We start from the raw sequence: 17,857 nt of genomic DNA, 5'->3' as shown, positions 1-17,857 counted from the left end.
AATTGTTGGAAAATACAGTTGACAAATGTAAAAAGGAAACCATTATACCTGAATTCTGGCAGCTGCTGAAATTTTAACATGTTTGCGATATCAGTTATTGATGTCTATTTTTCACCAGTCTGTTTCATCAGCCACACAACAACAAATAGTATGTTTATAAATTATAATTTTAAAATGTCTTTTTAAAACAACAACAATAAGCCTTAAAAATAATAAGTCTTCAATATTTAAGGTATTGGTTTCTAATTTTTTGGAAAATTTGTAATTTAGGATACAAAACAAAATAATATAATTAATTATGGAATAGTGTAAATAAAAAACTTTATTTTTTCAGTTGAACAAATGTTTTGACATAAATAAATCTAGGTTAAAATAAAAATATAATTGGTCAAATAGAGATTTCAAAAATAGAAAATGTTTAAATATTGTTGAATGTCATAATTTTCCTTAGTACGTCCATTAATAACATAATGAAAAGAAGTATTAAAATTATTTATAAATGTTCTCTATCATAATTAGTAGTGGTTTTGTTAACTATTCTTTAAAGTTGGTTTAATTAACTATTTAATAAAATAAAAATATTGAATTAAATTAACAAAATGCAAATTTTAAATTATCTCACCGCTATAAAAATTGGAATATTTATGTGTTTGATCAATGTAAGTTGTTAGCTGTTCAGTGTGTTTAACCAAACATAATGTCATTAATACCAAGTAATTTTTAAATATTAGTATGCTATTATTTATAGATAAAATATATAATGTCATAGTTAAATAGCTATCATCAGAATCATTGAATAATGACGTAATAAGTAGATAAAAATTATAGAGAAACAAAACGTTAAATTATAATATTACATTGTTATTTTTCAGAAAGTCGATGCCTTTTTAGATGGTGAGTTTTAGTTTCAATGTAAAGTTATTTAATAAAAAACTGACACAGTACAAACCAAGCACGGTACAAATTAGCGCACTATAAAACAGTACAGTAAGAAATTCAGTGGGATCAGTTTGCATCGTAAAGTTTTCTTGAATTTTGAATGTTGTTTCTTGAAAGTTTCTATTAAAAAGAAATTTTGCACCTATATAGACTACTATTTATTTTGGTATTTTGGCTTTTAATTATGTTAGCAATATTTATTACTCATAAATGTTTTAAAATAATTGAAATTATTAATATTTCGGAGCGAAATATGATATTGGATAAAAATAATGTTATAATATATGATAAGGATTTTTAGAGTTTTGGAACAAATAAAAAAGCGGATCTTTTGAAACCATTAACATCCAGAAACACCGAACTTTATTTTAAATCTTGGCATTTGTTTCAAAACCTTAGATAATGCTTTTACCTGGTATATTAATTATATAATGCTTCCTTTAATAAAAACCACTACGAGCCAGGTAACTTTTTTTTTAAATTATGAAAATCACTTTACATTCAAAAGAACTATTGTCAAGTTAAAAGCTAGTACATATTAGTTATATTTTTTTTATAGTTTCAATTATTCAATTCATTGACAAATATAACTGTGTGGTTTTTTTTGCGAATATTTTAGTAAATTTAGATATAAATTTAATTAATATCTATGCATATGAATGCTATGAATGGTATAGGGGAAAATCAAAAACTCCAATTTCTGTTATACCTAAGAAAAATATTTTAAGAACGCAGTATGTCTAAACATATGTAATGACAAAAAAAATAGCAATTTTGAAAAATGGGATTTTCCCTGTACCCTTTTTTATTAGTTCGGACATATTTTCACTTATAAATTATAATTTACTCCAAAGAAGATGTTCACGGAAGTTTACGATTAAAGAATACGTTACCACCGAATAAACAACATGCTGGAGATGTTTGCAGCAAATCCTTAAATATCAAATGCGATAGATTTTACAAGTACAGAACGTTGAACGGTGTGTGTGAGAACGTGCACCATCCATCGTGGGGAATGACACATACACCGTACACTCGTTTGCTATCTGCTCTCTACAAAGACGGTAAGTTGAGTTGTAGCTATAGATGAAGTTCAACTATGTAGTTTAACAAGTAACTTCTTGACTTTAAAACCATTAGGTATATCTGAAATAAGAACACAAAAAAGTGGAAACTCTTTACCTAGCTTGAGAGTTTTGACTACAGAGTTTTTTTCAAATGAAAATATCGTGGACTCAGAGCACAGCGTGGCCCTATCGGCGTGGGGTCAACTCTCAGCTCACGACCTACATCTATCTATGTTCCAGAATGGTAAATTGGCTAAAACATAATAGTATGTTTTTATAAAAATAATTTTGATTTTGATTTTAAGGGCCCAGTTGCTGTACTGATGACAGTAAGCCGTTAAATAAGGAATTCAATAACTGTCTGGCGATTGTGATACCTGCCAATGATTTGTTCTACTCGGCTTCTCATACAGAATGTTTAAATATAAAACGATTGGTAAACACTGAGAACATCAATTGTTCTATCAAGCCTGCAATTCCAGTAAGAATTCTTAAAATATTTACTTTAATCAGTATTACATAACAAAACACTTATATAGTTTCATTAATTTAAAAAACAGTTAAACCAAATCCATATTACATAAATACAGCAATAATGTACACCTTGAAATACATCTTGTATTACCAAATAGTAACAAAAACTTTGTACTTTGTTTTTAATAGTCTAGAACAATATAACGTACAAATTACTTGAAGACCTAGGCAAATTTGTTTTCTGAATCTTTGAAAAAGTTATTAAGGAATTTTGTGGTTGAAGGCGCCTAAACCATATCTAATAGTTTCTTAAAATTAAAAATTGTTATTCTATGAAGAAAAAAATTCATTATTATTATTTATTAATTTTGTCTAATAATATTTTATTTTGACATATTTAATTATATTTAATCAATTTCAAACGCTTTAAAAAAATGTCACGGGTACGTCCAAGAGTTCCTATAGAATTCAGGGCGAAAATCACATTTTACTCGCTAACTTAAAAACCAAATCCAGTGTTTTTTAATCCTGTTAAAAATCTAAAAATAATGCTAATTGTTAATGGTTACAGATAAACAACAACACTGCTGCGTTAGATGCATCTTTTGTCTATGGATCGACAGCGGAGACCAACAAGCTAATTCGAGAGTTTAAAGATGGGCGATTAAGAGTAGAAAATATAAATGGCCGCGATTTCCCCCCCAACATGAAAAATTCTGGGAACCGTTGCGCTAAAAATTCAAAAATCTGTATGCTAACCGGTATGGATGGCTAAGAATATTGTAAATACTAGATCTTTCAATAATTAACGGCTTCTCTACACCTAGGCGATGTCAGAGGAAATCAACAGCCTCTTATTCAATCATTGCAGGTGCTATTTCTTAGGTTACACAACTGGATGGTTGGCAATTTAAAAAAAATTAACACCCATTGGGACGATGAGAAGCTGTATCAAAAGGGCCGTCTTATTATTAGCGCGATTGTACAACATATTACATACAGACATTATTTGCCCATTATATTAGGTAGGTGGACAATTTTTTTTTTGAAACAATTATACGGCGCTATAAATGAGTTATGCCGACAAAGTCTAGTTATTGATAATTAATGCATAGTTTTATTAATTTTTAAACATAACTAAACTATTTTGAAAATCGACTTTATTATCCGGATTTTTCAGGTAAACAATACATGGATTCATTTGGACTAGCTACCGTATCCGAGGGTTACAACAATGTATACGACTCATCGTTAGACATCCAAATTTCAACTGAATTCGTCGCATGTGCGTATAGAAGTCTACATAGTATGATACTGGATGAATATGAGTAAGTTGTAGCAAGTACTATTGCAATTACAGTAGGCAATCAACAACTATAGTTAAGAATTTACAGTAGTATCATCATAAAGTTATGATGGGAATTAGTAAAGGTTTTTGTAAATGTCTCTATTTTTTATTCGAAGTGGAATCCAAATAGGGCGGAACGTCATTTTTAACAAACAAAATATATCAATTAACAACAAGTTTAAAAAAAAAAACCATTATTTTATACGAGAAAGTGGTCATGCACTAACTATCATAGTTGCATATTTAGATTGCTCGATTACACCCATAGTGTTGTTGGTACATGGACACTTAGTGATACTTATGACGATACATCCATAATCTTACAAGGAGACCACTTCGACCAAGTAATAATGGGAATGACACATCAACCAATGGGTAAAATGGATCTCAATTTCCCAATGTCTGTATGTACTCGTATATTTATAAATTTAGTATCAAAATAAAAATTAAACACTCAAGAGTGTCTTTATACTTGTACATAAATGAGTTTTTAGACTTCAAATCTACTGTTACAAAAAAACGGCGTGGGTTCGGACTTGGCAGCGACCGATATTGGAAGAGGCAGAGATACCGGCTTGAAGTCGTATCCTCATTTCATTAATATGGTCGGATTGGGTTACCCAGAGAGTTGGGAAGATTTGGAAGAAACAATGGATAGAGATGTATTCAAATATATCATAAAGATAATTTGTTTGTAGTTTATTTAAGTGAAATATATTTGTTTTTTTAAAGATAGTAAAACGTTTGAGATTGTTTTACGACACCGTCGACGACGTGGATCCATTCTTAGGCGGAATGCTTGAAAATCAAGTCGAAGGAACGATGTTTGGCCCTACATTTCTAGCAATTATTTCTGAACAGTATTATCTTTTGCAACGTGGAGACCGACATTACTATGAGCTCGGAGATCAACCCCATTCTTTTACATTAGGTACATTGCAATAATCAATTTAAAAAAAGTCCACAGTTTCATTCTTTGAAGCGCATAGCGTTGGTCAGATACCATAGCATCGGTAGTTCTTAAGCTTTGTTCTTCTATAGATGCCCGAAATTTCACAAAAAATGGACAACAAGCTGCTTTAACGATTTTTTTTTGATTTTTTTATACAGCACATAAATAATTTGTTGAATTAAATGCGTTTGTGTTATAACAAAGATACACAATTTATTAAAAACTATATTTATTGACCAGTCATATTTTGTTAAAAAAAAAAAATACTAATATAAAAAAGTCTTAATAACAGCATCTTTATAAGTTACAACATTAAAGAAAACTATTAACTGATAGCACAATATAACTACAAGCAAATACTAAACCCCAACTAATCAATTTGTATGTTCTATAGAACAACTGAGAGAAATTAGAAAAGTGACGTTAGCCACGGTGTTTTGTTTGTGCGGTGATAACATACAACTAATGCAGCAGGATGTCTTCAGAACCATTTCAGAAGAGTAAACACTTAAATATTAGTTAATTTTCAATTTAAATAACTAATATCAGTTTTATAAATTGATTTTATTCTAGTAACCCATTGACACGTTGTACAGAAATAATTGGCGATTTCTCGTTGAAACCCTGGGCTAGAAAATAATGTACGATTTACGAAGCCTTGAAAAACTACTAATTTTACTAATGTAATCTACAAATTTTGCTTCAATTTATAAAAAATATACGTTAAATATAAACATGTATGTATAGGAAAAAATATATTAAGGAAATACTAAAAATATGCAGTAGAGTACGCTTAGATGCCTATTTTATGTAATTACAATAATTTTCTTCACTTCATTTGAAACTATAATTTATTCTTAGATAATTTTTTATTTTATTAAAATTTGTTAAAATACATGCCAAATACTAGTTTTAGGCTAACATATTTTAATTTGAATCATTCCATTACATATTACATTTATTGCAATGCACGCACAAGTGTGTTTGTCTTTATTCAGCAAATAATAGAATTCTAAAAAATTATTGCGGTAGCTAATGATATGTGTTTTTAAACTTAATTACCATTTTTATTACTTTATTTTGAAATAACAGCCTGAACTTGACACAATTCAAATAAATTACGTTAATAAAAAAAATGTGCATCATAAAGTCTTACCTTTTTTATTTTGAAATTAAATATGGTTTTCTTTTTTTTTTTTACTATCAAGTCAAATTTAATTTATAATTAAAGTAATATAATTTATAATACTACGTCAAGTAAGTAATACGCATTTGAGTAATTCTTATATCCACGTCAGCAAAACCTTAGTTAAGGCCAAGGACACAGTATTTTACTCACTAGTGGACCCTCTTTACAACTTATGATTTAGATTATCTGTTATTACTTAAACAATATTGTTATATTTATATTACATCTCTTGACCGTTTTTTTAAGTTACCAGATCAATAACATATACTTACAAGTTACAAACTTGATATAAAATATATACAGAACTACAACTTATACTTTAAAATGCCTTGATCGATTCTTTATGATAACCTAGTCTTTGTTGTCCAACTCTATAATAAATCTTAATATCTAAAAATATTTAATATTAGTTATGACGTTTCTGATGCTTCTATCACATTTTTTAGTAACTATATGAACTTCGAAGGCATATCTGCCATTTTTCTTTTTTCTTACCATTGTGCCTGCTTTTTAATAAGTCATTACAAAATAATACCTTCCCTGATGTTTAAGTATCTAACAATCCTAATTTATAAAACCGGTGATCCACCGGTATAACAAAAAATAGTCATTTTTTACTACTAAAACTTAAAATTACTACAATAGCCGTTAATGTTTAGGTTGAAAAAAAAATTAATCTTATGTTGTTTAACGGATGATAACTTTAAAGCTTACTGAGTTTGAAGAAATATTGTATTTAAATTTTAAAGTATACATAACAAAATAACATATTTTATAATTCATTTCTATTCATTTATTATACTACTATTTAGTAAGGTTCGGCTGGTGATCACTTATTTTAGATATAAAAATATGAAATAAGTTAATAAAATCTAAAAGTCTATTACTAATCATTATTGCTGTTAATATCATTATGATAGTTATTATTTTCTCTTTGAAAAAAAAACTTTAGTAAATCTAATTTCCGTTGGTTATAAATATTCCGGCTTGGTTTCGCAATTCCAGTTCTTAATAGAAATCCTAACTACGTTTGTTTTATTTTAACGATATTTAAAAAAAATTCTTTATTCGTTATATAAATACTGATAGATATTATTTACATTTTCGTTTATTCAGGTGGATTTTAGTTACCTGCTAAAACATATATTTGTATTGCTAGTTGTTGTATTATGTAGTACTTTTTGTAAATAATGTTTCTCCTGATAAATTGTTATTTTTAATTATTTCTATGCACCTACATTATGTCATTATTTATACGTCAATTTTATTAAAACCATTAAAACAAAGTTTTTACTTTATTGTTCAGTTTAGTAGTCATTGGTTTACTAGAAACACGAAATGTTGCACTTAAATTTTTTTTTAGTTTTCGGTATAGGAATATTTCTATTTGCTGACAAAGTAAGTAATTACTCTTAAGTCTTAATAAACACAAATCTTGGTTACAGTGTTGAAAATACGAAGCTGCCACGTAGTGTACACTGCTAATGATATAAACAACTTAGGATATTTTAAGATTTGTAAAAATGGTTTTATGTTTATCAAGTATATGGTTAATGCCTTATGGTAGCAAGATCAGTTTAATATCATTTGAGAATACTATTATTTCCATCTTTTTGATATTATTTATATTGTTTACCAGTTAATAATTCTTTATTCTTTGCCCGAATTTCATAAAACTTTGATTTATATTTGCTTTAAATAAAACACTAAGCATGATTTTAATTTCATAATTTAGTTTTAATTAAGTATTTTACATTATAATTTCTTAAAAGTTTATAATAAGCCTAATTTCGATACTAATAAAATTACGAGTAGTATTAAAATACTTATACAAAACAATTTTCAAAATATAACCTTTAATTTCAAAAAGTTTTACATTTTACTTCTCTACCATGTTCTTTCTTTGAAAAATTTATATTGTGGTTCTTCTTCGAAACAAATTAATTTGAAACACTCCAAAAATACAGAATATACTAGATATACTGAATATACTCTTGTTAAGGGGAAACGAAAAGAGGAAATTTGTATACAAATAAAATCTATAACGCAAAGTCTAGAATGTCTACTTTACGGATTTCATTTTTTTTTAATTAAGTTATACATTTTTAAGTTTTAGTTGGGTAATTGTCAATTAACTGGAAAAGTATGAATGCAATATTTGTATATTTAAGCTATTTTATATCAAACCGCCATTTTAATAGTTATTATGTGTGATAGCTATTGTACAAAACAGATATATATGTTTGATGCTGTTCAAATATTGGTTCCATATTTAATTTATACAAATGCATTTAACACATTGAAAATGCATACATTTAAAAAAAAGGGCAGTAAGGTAAAGGCACAGATATATTTGCTGCCCTAATTTTTCTTATGTTATTAGTTTCAGCTGGTTGATTTTTTTTTTATAAAAAAACAGTTCTATTATCTTTTTCTAAACAATCTCTATTATTGTTTTCGGACATCAAAATTCAAAACTTATGTTTCCTATGTAAAGCGTTAACACTTTATTTAATTTTAATTTCTAATATTATTTCTAGTATTAGTTTATTTATTATGCTTTTTTGTAATCGAGGCTCAGTCAGTATGTTTTATCGTGTATTTTATCCAGGGATCAATGTATTGTCATTCCGGATCAAATGCAATATAGGCATATCGAATCTATATTATAGTTGATATGTGAGCACATGTGTCATAACTCATAAGTAATTTTTTATAAATTATCAGCAATGTTTGAAAATACATCGGCTTTTATGTCCTTTAACATTTATGTCCTCAAAATTATGGCTCAAGCTTTCAATTTTTAAACATATTGTGTAGGAGGCTATTGAGTAAACATTGTCTAAACATGTCTCAGTTCCTAAAAAAAATGCTTTTATAATAACAGCGATGCCATCAATATATAATAATTTCACTTCGCCTTTGTAAGATGGCTCAGAGGACGATTTAAATTTAGGTTTTAAATTCTAATTATTTATCTAAAAGAAAATATATAGGTACGTATATATTTTTTAGCTTCGGTGAGCTAAATGTATTAGTTTTACAATGATGTGGTTTTATTATTTTGAATTTTTATGTGCTGTAACACAATAACGTTTTAAGCAATAGATTATAGATAGATTGCTTCATATAGTAAGTTCATAAATAAGAATTCGTATTCAAAAGGTACTTTATTAGGCCAAATTTGAAAAAAATTCTGTCCTATTTGCATCGAACATGCTTTAGCCTTGTCCCCCCCCCCCGTCCGAAAACGACACTAAATTTTGATACTAAAGTAGCGCAAAACTAAGCACCAAGATTATTGTTTATTTGGCCAGAACATAATATGTGGCACGTGTTAAAATTGTGGTAGAGCAAAGTAGCTTAGGGGGGATTTTTAAAATTTTTTTTTGAACTACTTTAGGTCATCAAAATTTAGAAGAACCCTCTTCCTAGACTACGCCACTCATTTTAGTTACAAAAATACAAAACATACATATCAAAACTTATTAAATTAAATTTTTCTTTTTCTTTTTTAGTTAGCCCAATCACAAACCACGGGTAATTTATTTGTTTTAATCGATATAAATAAAAATATTTATATTTATATGAATATTTATTTATATATACAGAATGTTTTACAGAGATATGACAAATAAAATAACTTTTGTTTAGTGAATATTTTTAATGTTTTTATTTTAGAATTAAGTGATACTTATTTGCGCTATAAACAGCTACACCATGAGTTTTATTGTTCTTAACTGTTTTAATTTTTTTTTTTTTGTTACATTTTTTTTATTGAAGATAAATCTTTATATTTAATTAACGTTTTAAATTAAGAATAGTTTACTGACAATATTGATTGGTAGATAACCAATTTTGGGTATTAATATTGAATAAGTTATTAAAGGTTAAAATGTAAAACAGGAGGTGGAGTGCACTCCACTTCCTATTTTACATTTTAAAGTCATTAACTTTAAACCTAAATAACTTAAAAAGTAATTACCTAAAATTGATTATCGACCAGACGAAATGTTTAGCAAATTATTCTTAATAAAATATTCCCTAGAACAAAAGTTAATGCATTTGTCATATCTTTGTAACAGACTGTATATTTATTAAGGATAAGACACTCGTTTCTTTTAAACTAATTTCAGTTTTGTAGTTTTTCTTTTTAAAAACTTTTTTATTCATGTTATTGTACAATATTATAAAATTGCTAAATACTAAACTTTTTTTTATTATTTTCCTAATCTTTATTAATTTTTAAATTGTAACAAATATCATCATGTAGCTCTTGACTTAATGTATTTTACTTGTAAGCCAACGGTAATGTAGTTAGTTTAAGGGAAAACGAGTGTCTTATCTATTATGAACCACTCTGTAAAGCTAGAGCATTTATCAAACCAATGTCAAAATGTGTGTGCAAAAATAATGGAATTGTTTAGGGTCAGTGCTGCAGAATATTTTGACTGGAAAAGAACGTGATGTCGGAGACAAATGCGTTGCGAATCCATCTATCAAATGCGACTTGTCATATAAATACAGAACGTTTGATGGCTCCTGCGTGAATCCAGATCATCCGACATGGGGCATGGCTGGTTCCGTTTTTACCCGCCTATTACCCGCCTTGTACAAAGATGGTAAGATCAATGTAGTTTCTGTCGATTTTAAAATCATTTATAATAACACTTCGTAACTATAACTGTCCATCGCTCGCGATTCAGGTAAGCGACAAATCCGCACTCAAGTCAACAACAAGGAATTAGTTAGTCCTCGAGTGCTGTCGACCATATTTTTCACTGATCAACCGGAATTTGATACTGATATGAAATACACTGTGCTAATGTGTCAATTCGGACAAGTTCTCGCTCACGACATGTCTGGTACATTGTCGAAAACGGGTGGTAAGAAACTGTACTTACATTATTCACTTATTGCTCCGAAATGCACTGTCGACTAACCCTTAAATTAATTTCAAGGATCCTCATGTTGTACTGCACAGCAAACCAGGCTTCCACCTAATTCAATTCCACAAACCTGTGAGGCTATCAATGTGCCCAGCAATGATAAGTTCTATTCCAAATTCAAGGTTTTGTGCTTAAACATGAACAGATCAAAGAATACGGACGATATTAATTGTGATGTCGGCCCTGTCTTACCGGTAAATTTTTACATTTAAAAATTATATTATGCATCTTCTTCTCCTTCGCCTTGTCCTGTACAATTAGAGCTGGGCAACCGAATCCACTCTTTCCCCAAAAACTTAAACCAAATTTTACATAAAATTTTGTTTGTTGACATAAATGTTTAATATTAAGAATACATTATGATTTATGTATCTAATTTTTTAAATCTTTTGTAAAAATCACTTTTTAATAAAGTTTTTTTTTACTTGGCGAACCTTTACACAGAGTTAACAATGTGTTTTTGTTAAGATATCAATAGTTTTGTTTATATTAAATATTTTAATAGTAATCATACGGTGTGTTGTATTTAAAACTAATATGGATTGTGAGTATATATTGTATAATATCACCCATCTCCACGAAACTTCAAAAATAAATTGAACATAACATATTACATTACATATCGACCCCAAAAGCATTTTTAATTATGTCTTTTAAAAAACTATTGTAATAAATTTGTTATTAATTTAAACTATCGGCATTGGGTGATTTACAGATAAACCACGTCACGGCTTACATAGACGCTTCATTACTTTACGGTTCGGCGGAAAATGCCAACAATGAGCTTCGTATGAAAAAGGATGGTCTAATGAGTTTTCAAATGATTGATAACAGAATGTATCCTCCAAATGTACAAGATCCCAAAATATCGTGTAATGCAGCTTCCGACCAAGAGCTTTGCATTAAAGCAGGTATGTCAAGTTAACAACTGATTAAATAAGTTAAATTTTATAAACGAACTCTATACCAGATACTGGTTAGGTTTTATGACTAATCATAAAAAGGAATATAATTCGTTTAACTGCTCCACTGTTAATGTCCTCAACGACACTAATTAAAATATGACAACGTAAATCATAAAACAAATGATGTATGGAAATTGCTCTATTGACTATTACTAAATGTTCAATGTTTTTTATTTTTATGTAGGTGATTTTCGAAGTAATGCCGGTCCAAATATAGTTGCAATGCAAGTGCTTCTATTGAGACTACATAATTGGATAGCGGCAGAATTGAAGAAGTTAAATAAACACTGGAATGACGGTCAATTATTCGAAGAATCCCGCCGAATCCTCATAGCGTGTTTACAAATGATCACATACGGGTCGTACCTAGTCCATTTATTGGGTAAAACGTGAAACAAGTTGACAATTAACATTGAAAAAAAAAATTTTAATATATTTTAATTTCGAGTTTTAAAAATTCTAAGACTTTTGAAAATGTATATTTAACACGTATGTTTTTTGTGAGTGCACAACTTGTTAAATTACCGCTATTGTTTGTTTAGGCAAAAAGTTTATGGATGAAGCTAAAATGTCTGTTAAGACTGAAGGTTACAATGACTTGTTCGATTCAACGGTACACGGTCAAATGACGGCAGAATTTAGCGGGGTGGCTTTCAGATGTCTGCACAGTACAATAACGGGACAAATGAAGTATGAATTAGTTACATAACAATTAATCTAAAAAAAATGATCGTACTTCATTGATAAAATGAAAATTATCTTACTAACCGTTGATTAACTAGGCACAGATAGGCGATAGCCTACGCCATATTAAAAAACATCTGCTTATAAATGGAAGACGATTGACAAGTGTGTTTTGAAATTGATTTCAAGTGTTTTGTAAATCTTGCAAATAGCTCTACACGCTGCACATTAAAAAAAATTACACATATATATACATATACATAAATATATAGATATAAGTATTATATTAGGGTGGTTCAATTTTTTACTTTTTTGATATTTTGAACTGGCAGTGTATGGACATCGTCAATCGACATTCCAACTGCCAATATAAATAAAGACTTATTATTCATTCAAGATTTATCGTGTATGGCCCGGCGTTAATGCAAATAACACCCAAAAGTCGAAGAGAAAACTTACCTACGCCTTGTTCGTTAAATGAACAAAAACAAATCTATTACATAAAAAAGATGACAAGTAGATTCGTACAAAATATGTTAATTGACATAGTAAACGGTTACTTTGAATGTATGGCCTTGAATAATCTTTCCTCCTCAGTGTATCCATCTGAAAATGTTCAGGGAAGGGATAATCATGTATCCAAGCTGCTAAATATGCAATATTATAATATTATTATGACATATCAAACTTTCGTCAAAAATCATTATCAAATAGTTAAATAGTGATTACTTATTATGGATGCCTATGGCGGTTCCTTTTACAGGGATATAATAAACTAATAAAACTTAAGGCACCTAAGTTTTCGGATTCTTTGTTGGTGTGACTTTAAAGTTTTAACACGGCACTAACGACAAATTGATGTAAATAAGGGAATTTTTGTAGATTAATGGATGAGCAACGAAATGTGGTCGGTGTATGGAATTTCGAACAATTTCAAAAGACGGGATGGTTTGTTTGCGAGGACAACAACTTTGATAAAATGTTGAGAGGAATGGCAACCCAAGGACAAGGTCGGCAAAACCGTTTCTTTCCCACAGCGGTAAAATTTGGAACCTTATTTTATTTACCAACTAAAATTAGAAATTTCTTAATAACAACCAACTGTTAATAGATTACCGACAAGCTGTTTCAAGTTAATGGCGTAGGGACAGACTTGGAATCGTTGGATATAGGAAGGAATCGAGATTATGGCATGAGACCCTACCCCGATTACTTTCCAATTAGAGGAAAAGATTCACCAAAAACTTGGGAACAATTGAGTGAAGATAATCTGATAGATAAAAATGTAATAATAAATTAATTTTTCCATATTTTAAAATATCTTAATAAGATATTTGAGTAAAACAATATTTTATATTATCAGATGGTGGAACGACTACAGACACAATATCCTTCAATGGAGGATATCGACCTATTTGTAGGTGCCGTCTTAGAAAACGTTGAACCTGATTCCGGTTCATTGGTCGGTCCTTTATTACAAAAAATGATTGGGCATCAATTTTCTATATTACAAAAGGCAGATAAATTTTATTTCGAGTCTAAAAATCAAGTATACCCATTTACTGCAGGTTATTTATGGATGAAAAATATATATAATTTTTTTTTTTTAATTATTTAAAATGTTCATAATGAATATTTTTTAGAGCAACTAAAGGAAATACGAAAAATGACTATGTCAATGGTGATCTGTTTAATCAGTGACGATATAAAAAACATGCAGCCAGATGCTTTTGTACAATTATCAGAGAGGTATTGATTACATCATCAAAAAAATTACGTTGTGATTTTTAAATTTTATCTTAATTTTATTTTAGTAACTCATTGAAGCCATGCGTTGACATAATCGGTGATTTTTCATTGAAACCATGGAAAGAATAAACAAGTTATATAAGCAATACCGAATATATATTTTCATTAAGTCATGTTTACAGTTACATGAACATAAATAAAAGTTACAATTTTTTCCTTAACGATCTTCTTTTAGTGTCTTTTGTACTAGTGTTTATGAAATTTTGTGATTTTGATGTTGTTTTTGTTTTCTTACTGTCGATTTCCATATCTTCTGATGATTTTGAAACAGTAGCAGTAGGTAAACTAACAACTGAATGAACAATCTTTTCAATACCTTTCTTCTTAGACATTTTATTTGATTGCTTCGGTGTTTCAGGATTGAACATCTAATTTAATTAAAACCAATTTTAATTACTTAAAGCAATTTACAAGAAAATATCATAATAATAAATACTTTAGATAAATAATGTCATTTAAGAAAATTACTATAAGTAAAATAAATACTTACACAATTTTAATTTTATTGTATACCTAATAATTTAGTTAACCATTTTACGCATGTCAAAACCAAAGTTTACAAATCCCTGATTTACTGTAATCTACTGTATTAATAAGAAAGTCAGGAAATTGGTGTTGGCCACTGTCTAGTTGAATGGAGAAGGACCTAAGATCTTAGACCTAGTCAGACAGCTCGAGCGGTGCCTACTACTAATGCCTTGTTTACATTAGACGAGTTCTCGGCCAAGAAACTCGTTATGCTACTTGGCCGAGCGAATAGAAACTGTTTCTATTTACTAGGCCGAGTAATGTGCCTGTGTTGTTTAGATGGACAAGTACTCAGCCGAGATCACTGTCTGAACGTAATGTAAACAAGGCATAACAGTAAGTTAGTAGTTGAGTAAAGAGCATAAATACACAGTTATTTGTGTATTTAAATAAAACTCGGAACATTCTCTCCTCCTACCGAGACTCAGGTTACAAAACTTTACAGCCATTTCAATAGTTTTAGAACTGTGTATAATGTACTATGTAGAAACCAAATTGCAATTATAAATTTATCTTGTAACTCCAGAATATGAATGTATAGTTTCGAGATGTTATGATTTAGTATATTTTTACTATTAATACAATTTTAATTAAATAAATAGTCTGATAAAAAATGATTGTAATAATTTAAAACTTATTAGCTAAATCTACTTAATTTACAAAACGGGGATGCTAAAAATAATCACACGACTAACTACTTTCAATTTTGAATGCTAATAACACGAAAAATAGGAATTTTGATCATCGTTGAACTCTTGTCTTTGATAAGTTTTAATGTAAATTTTCCTAATCATTTGATTACACATTAAGGTTTCATATTTTGAATTTACATACAACGAAAATTAAAAATAACAAATTGTATGGATGCCTATTATAAATTTGTATATAATTTAAATTAAACATTACTTGTATTTCATAAGAAATTCCTTTATTGTTTAATTTTTTCTTAAATGCTTTCAATCGTTTTTCTAAAGCCATTTTACTTTTTTCTTCACGTTCTGGATCTAAAGGTCTTTCCATTATTTTTCTCTGAATAGATCTGTTTTTAATTACTAATGGTATTGACTTTTTGTTGCAATATCTAAAAGTGGTCTTTCTGATTTCATCAGGTGATAGATATTTAGCTAGAAAAAAAAAAGTTTTCACACATATTATATTTGAACAATAGCAACTTATTTTACAATACACATAAATATACACATAGCTGAACTTCCAAAAGGTTCATATTTAAGTTAATGTTATTCAAACTTTATGGCTATTCGAATAGTTAGTGGAATTTAATATTTTGAATTTACATTTTCTTGAATATTCATGAAACATACAACAAAAACTAATCCACATTTTCTTCATAAGAGCTAATTTCAATATCACAAAGTTTTTGAATAAAATGTGACTTAAAAAATTCCAAGTTCAAATTTTAGGAAATTATAAATTTACTAAAAAATGATTAAAAAATATTTATTAATGTAATAAAATAAATTGTGTTGTGTTATCGAGACTTAACTTTATATTAGGTAGTAACATACCTTTAATAATTTTTTTGTGCATTAAATAGTTATTCATTGTTTCTGCTACGACTTTAGCAACTTCTGGGAACTCAAATTCTACAAATCCAAATCCACGAGCTCTTCCTGTTTTCTGTAATAAATTTATTACATTGAATAATTAAGATTTTGTGAAAAATTGCCTATACTTTATTCCTTAGAAATGGACGCTGTAGCGTCCACTTAAAAATGATATACAAACACCTAATGTACAATGTTATTATTATAGTAGTAAATTTTATAAACTAAAGTTGTTGTTTTAATAATATTTAGACTATCTGTAAAAAAAAGCCAAAACAAGTGGTGATTGACAAACACATATTATGAATTACATCCTTTAAATTTCAGATTTGTATGTCACATTATTGTAATGTGCATATAATATATACTAGTCCTAATTTGATACAATTCTGATATTAGTACAAATTTGTCTTTTACTTTTGATATCGATAACATTTATATATATTTTTTTAAATATTGCATAGTGCTATGAAAAATCATTTTTAAGTATTTATATAATTGTACTGGATGGCGACTGGTAAATGTTGACGCTAGTACGAGTGCTAAATGGCAACTCTCTACAAGAGATTATAAGTTATAACTAAAATTAATTCTTTATATTTATTCATATGCTATTCACTATATGCCTATATAGTATAACATAGTATTTAGCCTACATTTTTTTTACTCATTATTGGTTTTTTGTTAGCTATTTGCCATTGTGTTAAAGCAATTAACATACCTTGCTCTTTGGTAAATTTATATTTGTGACTTCACCAAACTGTGAGAAATATTGTTTCATTTCATTTTCATAAAAACCATGGGGAATATGTCCCAGGTATACGACACCCCTTTCGTGGGTTGTCTTTGGTTTCTGTTCTTTTACCTCAACATTTTTGTTAAGCTGAAAAATAATACACGGTTTATTGCTTTACTCAACAACATGGGCTATCATAAAACATAGCTATACATATATACTAAAATTAAGTTGAATTAAATTACAGTCATCTATATTACACTCAACTAAAAACAAGCTACGTAGCAAATATCTGTTATATTTGAGTAATCAGTAATGTCTATTGTCCACATTGAAATATAATAAAACAAATTATAAATAGTTACTTACCTTGATAAAGCCTGTTTTAAACATGATTTAATGAATTTTAATGTCCTTAAACGCAATTACTTGGATGAGATGTTTTCAAATTGATTAATTTAAATTTAAACTTTTAAACTGAAATCAAAATAACTTTATTAGAAGCATTGAGATTTAAGAGAAATGTAAAATGTTTTTTATTTGAAAACATAACCTCAAATATTTGGTTTATTTAGCAACTCGTGTTATCAATTTTCAAGACATACATTTTAACACGATGTAGAGAAGATACATCTTCTCTACAATCTACATC

The 17,857-nt window shown here is 28.4% G+C and overlaps 3 protein-coding genes across 4 annotated transcripts; 2 read left to right on the top strand and 1 right to left on the bottom strand.

Annotated features, from left to right (window-relative positions):
- The first annotated feature begins 224 nt into the window (after window positions 1-224).
- Window positions 225-5,563, top strand: LOC126840984 (peroxidase-like). Its single transcript, XM_050577108.1, has 13 exons — window positions 225-232; window positions 873-894; window positions 1,797-2,003; window positions 2,080-2,250; window positions 2,312-2,487; window positions 3,052-3,241; window positions 3,308-3,505; window positions 3,661-3,808; window positions 4,076-4,232; window positions 4,323-4,490; window positions 4,561-4,759; window positions 5,175-5,280; window positions 5,354-5,563. The coding sequence occupies exons 3-13, from the start codon at window positions 1,955-1,957 to the stop codon at window positions 5,418-5,420; spliced, it is 1,629 nt and encodes a 542-aa protein (XP_050433065.1). The 5' UTR covers window positions 225-232; window positions 873-894; window positions 1,797-1,954; the 3' UTR covers window positions 5,421-5,563.
- Window positions 5,564-7,261: 1,698 nt separating this feature from the next.
- LOC126840329 (peroxidase-like) lies at window positions 7,262-14,694 on the top strand. 2 transcript variants are annotated; one of them, XM_050575988.1, is made up of 13 exons: window positions 7,262-7,367; window positions 9,488-9,509; window positions 10,397-10,591; window positions 10,676-10,855; window positions 10,931-11,112; window positions 11,634-11,829; window positions 12,068-12,265; window positions 12,426-12,573; window positions 13,450-13,606; window positions 13,679-13,852; window positions 13,931-14,135; window positions 14,211-14,316; window positions 14,382-14,694. In XM_050575988.1, exons 1-13 carry the CDS (start codon window positions 7,308-7,310, stop codon window positions 14,443-14,445), a joined length of 1,887 nt encoding a protein of 628 aa, XP_050431945.1. In that variant the 5' UTR covers window positions 7,262-7,307; the 3' UTR covers window positions 14,446-14,694. The 2 variants fall into 2 exon arrangements, with proteins under 2 accessions (XP_050431945.1, XP_050431946.1); XM_050575989.1 differs by lacking the exon at window positions 14,382-14,694 and having other exon boundaries at window positions 13,931-14,116.
- LOC126840331 (uncharacterized) lies at window positions 14,437-17,749 on the bottom strand. The gene is made up of 5 exons (XM_050575991.1): window positions 17,575-17,749; window positions 17,191-17,352; window positions 16,431-16,542; window positions 15,811-16,028; window positions 14,437-14,744 (listed from the first exon to the last, which is right to left on the bottom strand). The coding sequence occupies exons 1-5, from the start codon at window positions 17,596-17,598 to the stop codon at window positions 14,520-14,522; spliced, it is 741 nt and encodes a 246-aa protein (XP_050431948.1). The 5' UTR covers window positions 17,599-17,749; the 3' UTR covers window positions 14,437-14,519.
- Between the last annotated feature and the right edge of the window lie 108 nt (window positions 17,750-17,857).

Source organism: Adelges cooleyi, unplaced genomic scaffold (assembly GCF_023614345.1).
Source record: "Adelges cooleyi isolate 19-005CV unplaced genomic scaffold, UGA_ACOO_1.1 ACOO_flye_CR_arks_rails_tigmint_CR_PRNA_376, whole genome shotgun sequence".
Lineage (NCBI taxonomy): Eukaryota > Metazoa > Arthropoda > Insecta > Hemiptera > Adelgidae > Adelges > Adelges cooleyi.
Note: the sequence above shows the minus strand (reverse complement) of the source record. Positions and strands in the feature narration are given on the sequence as shown.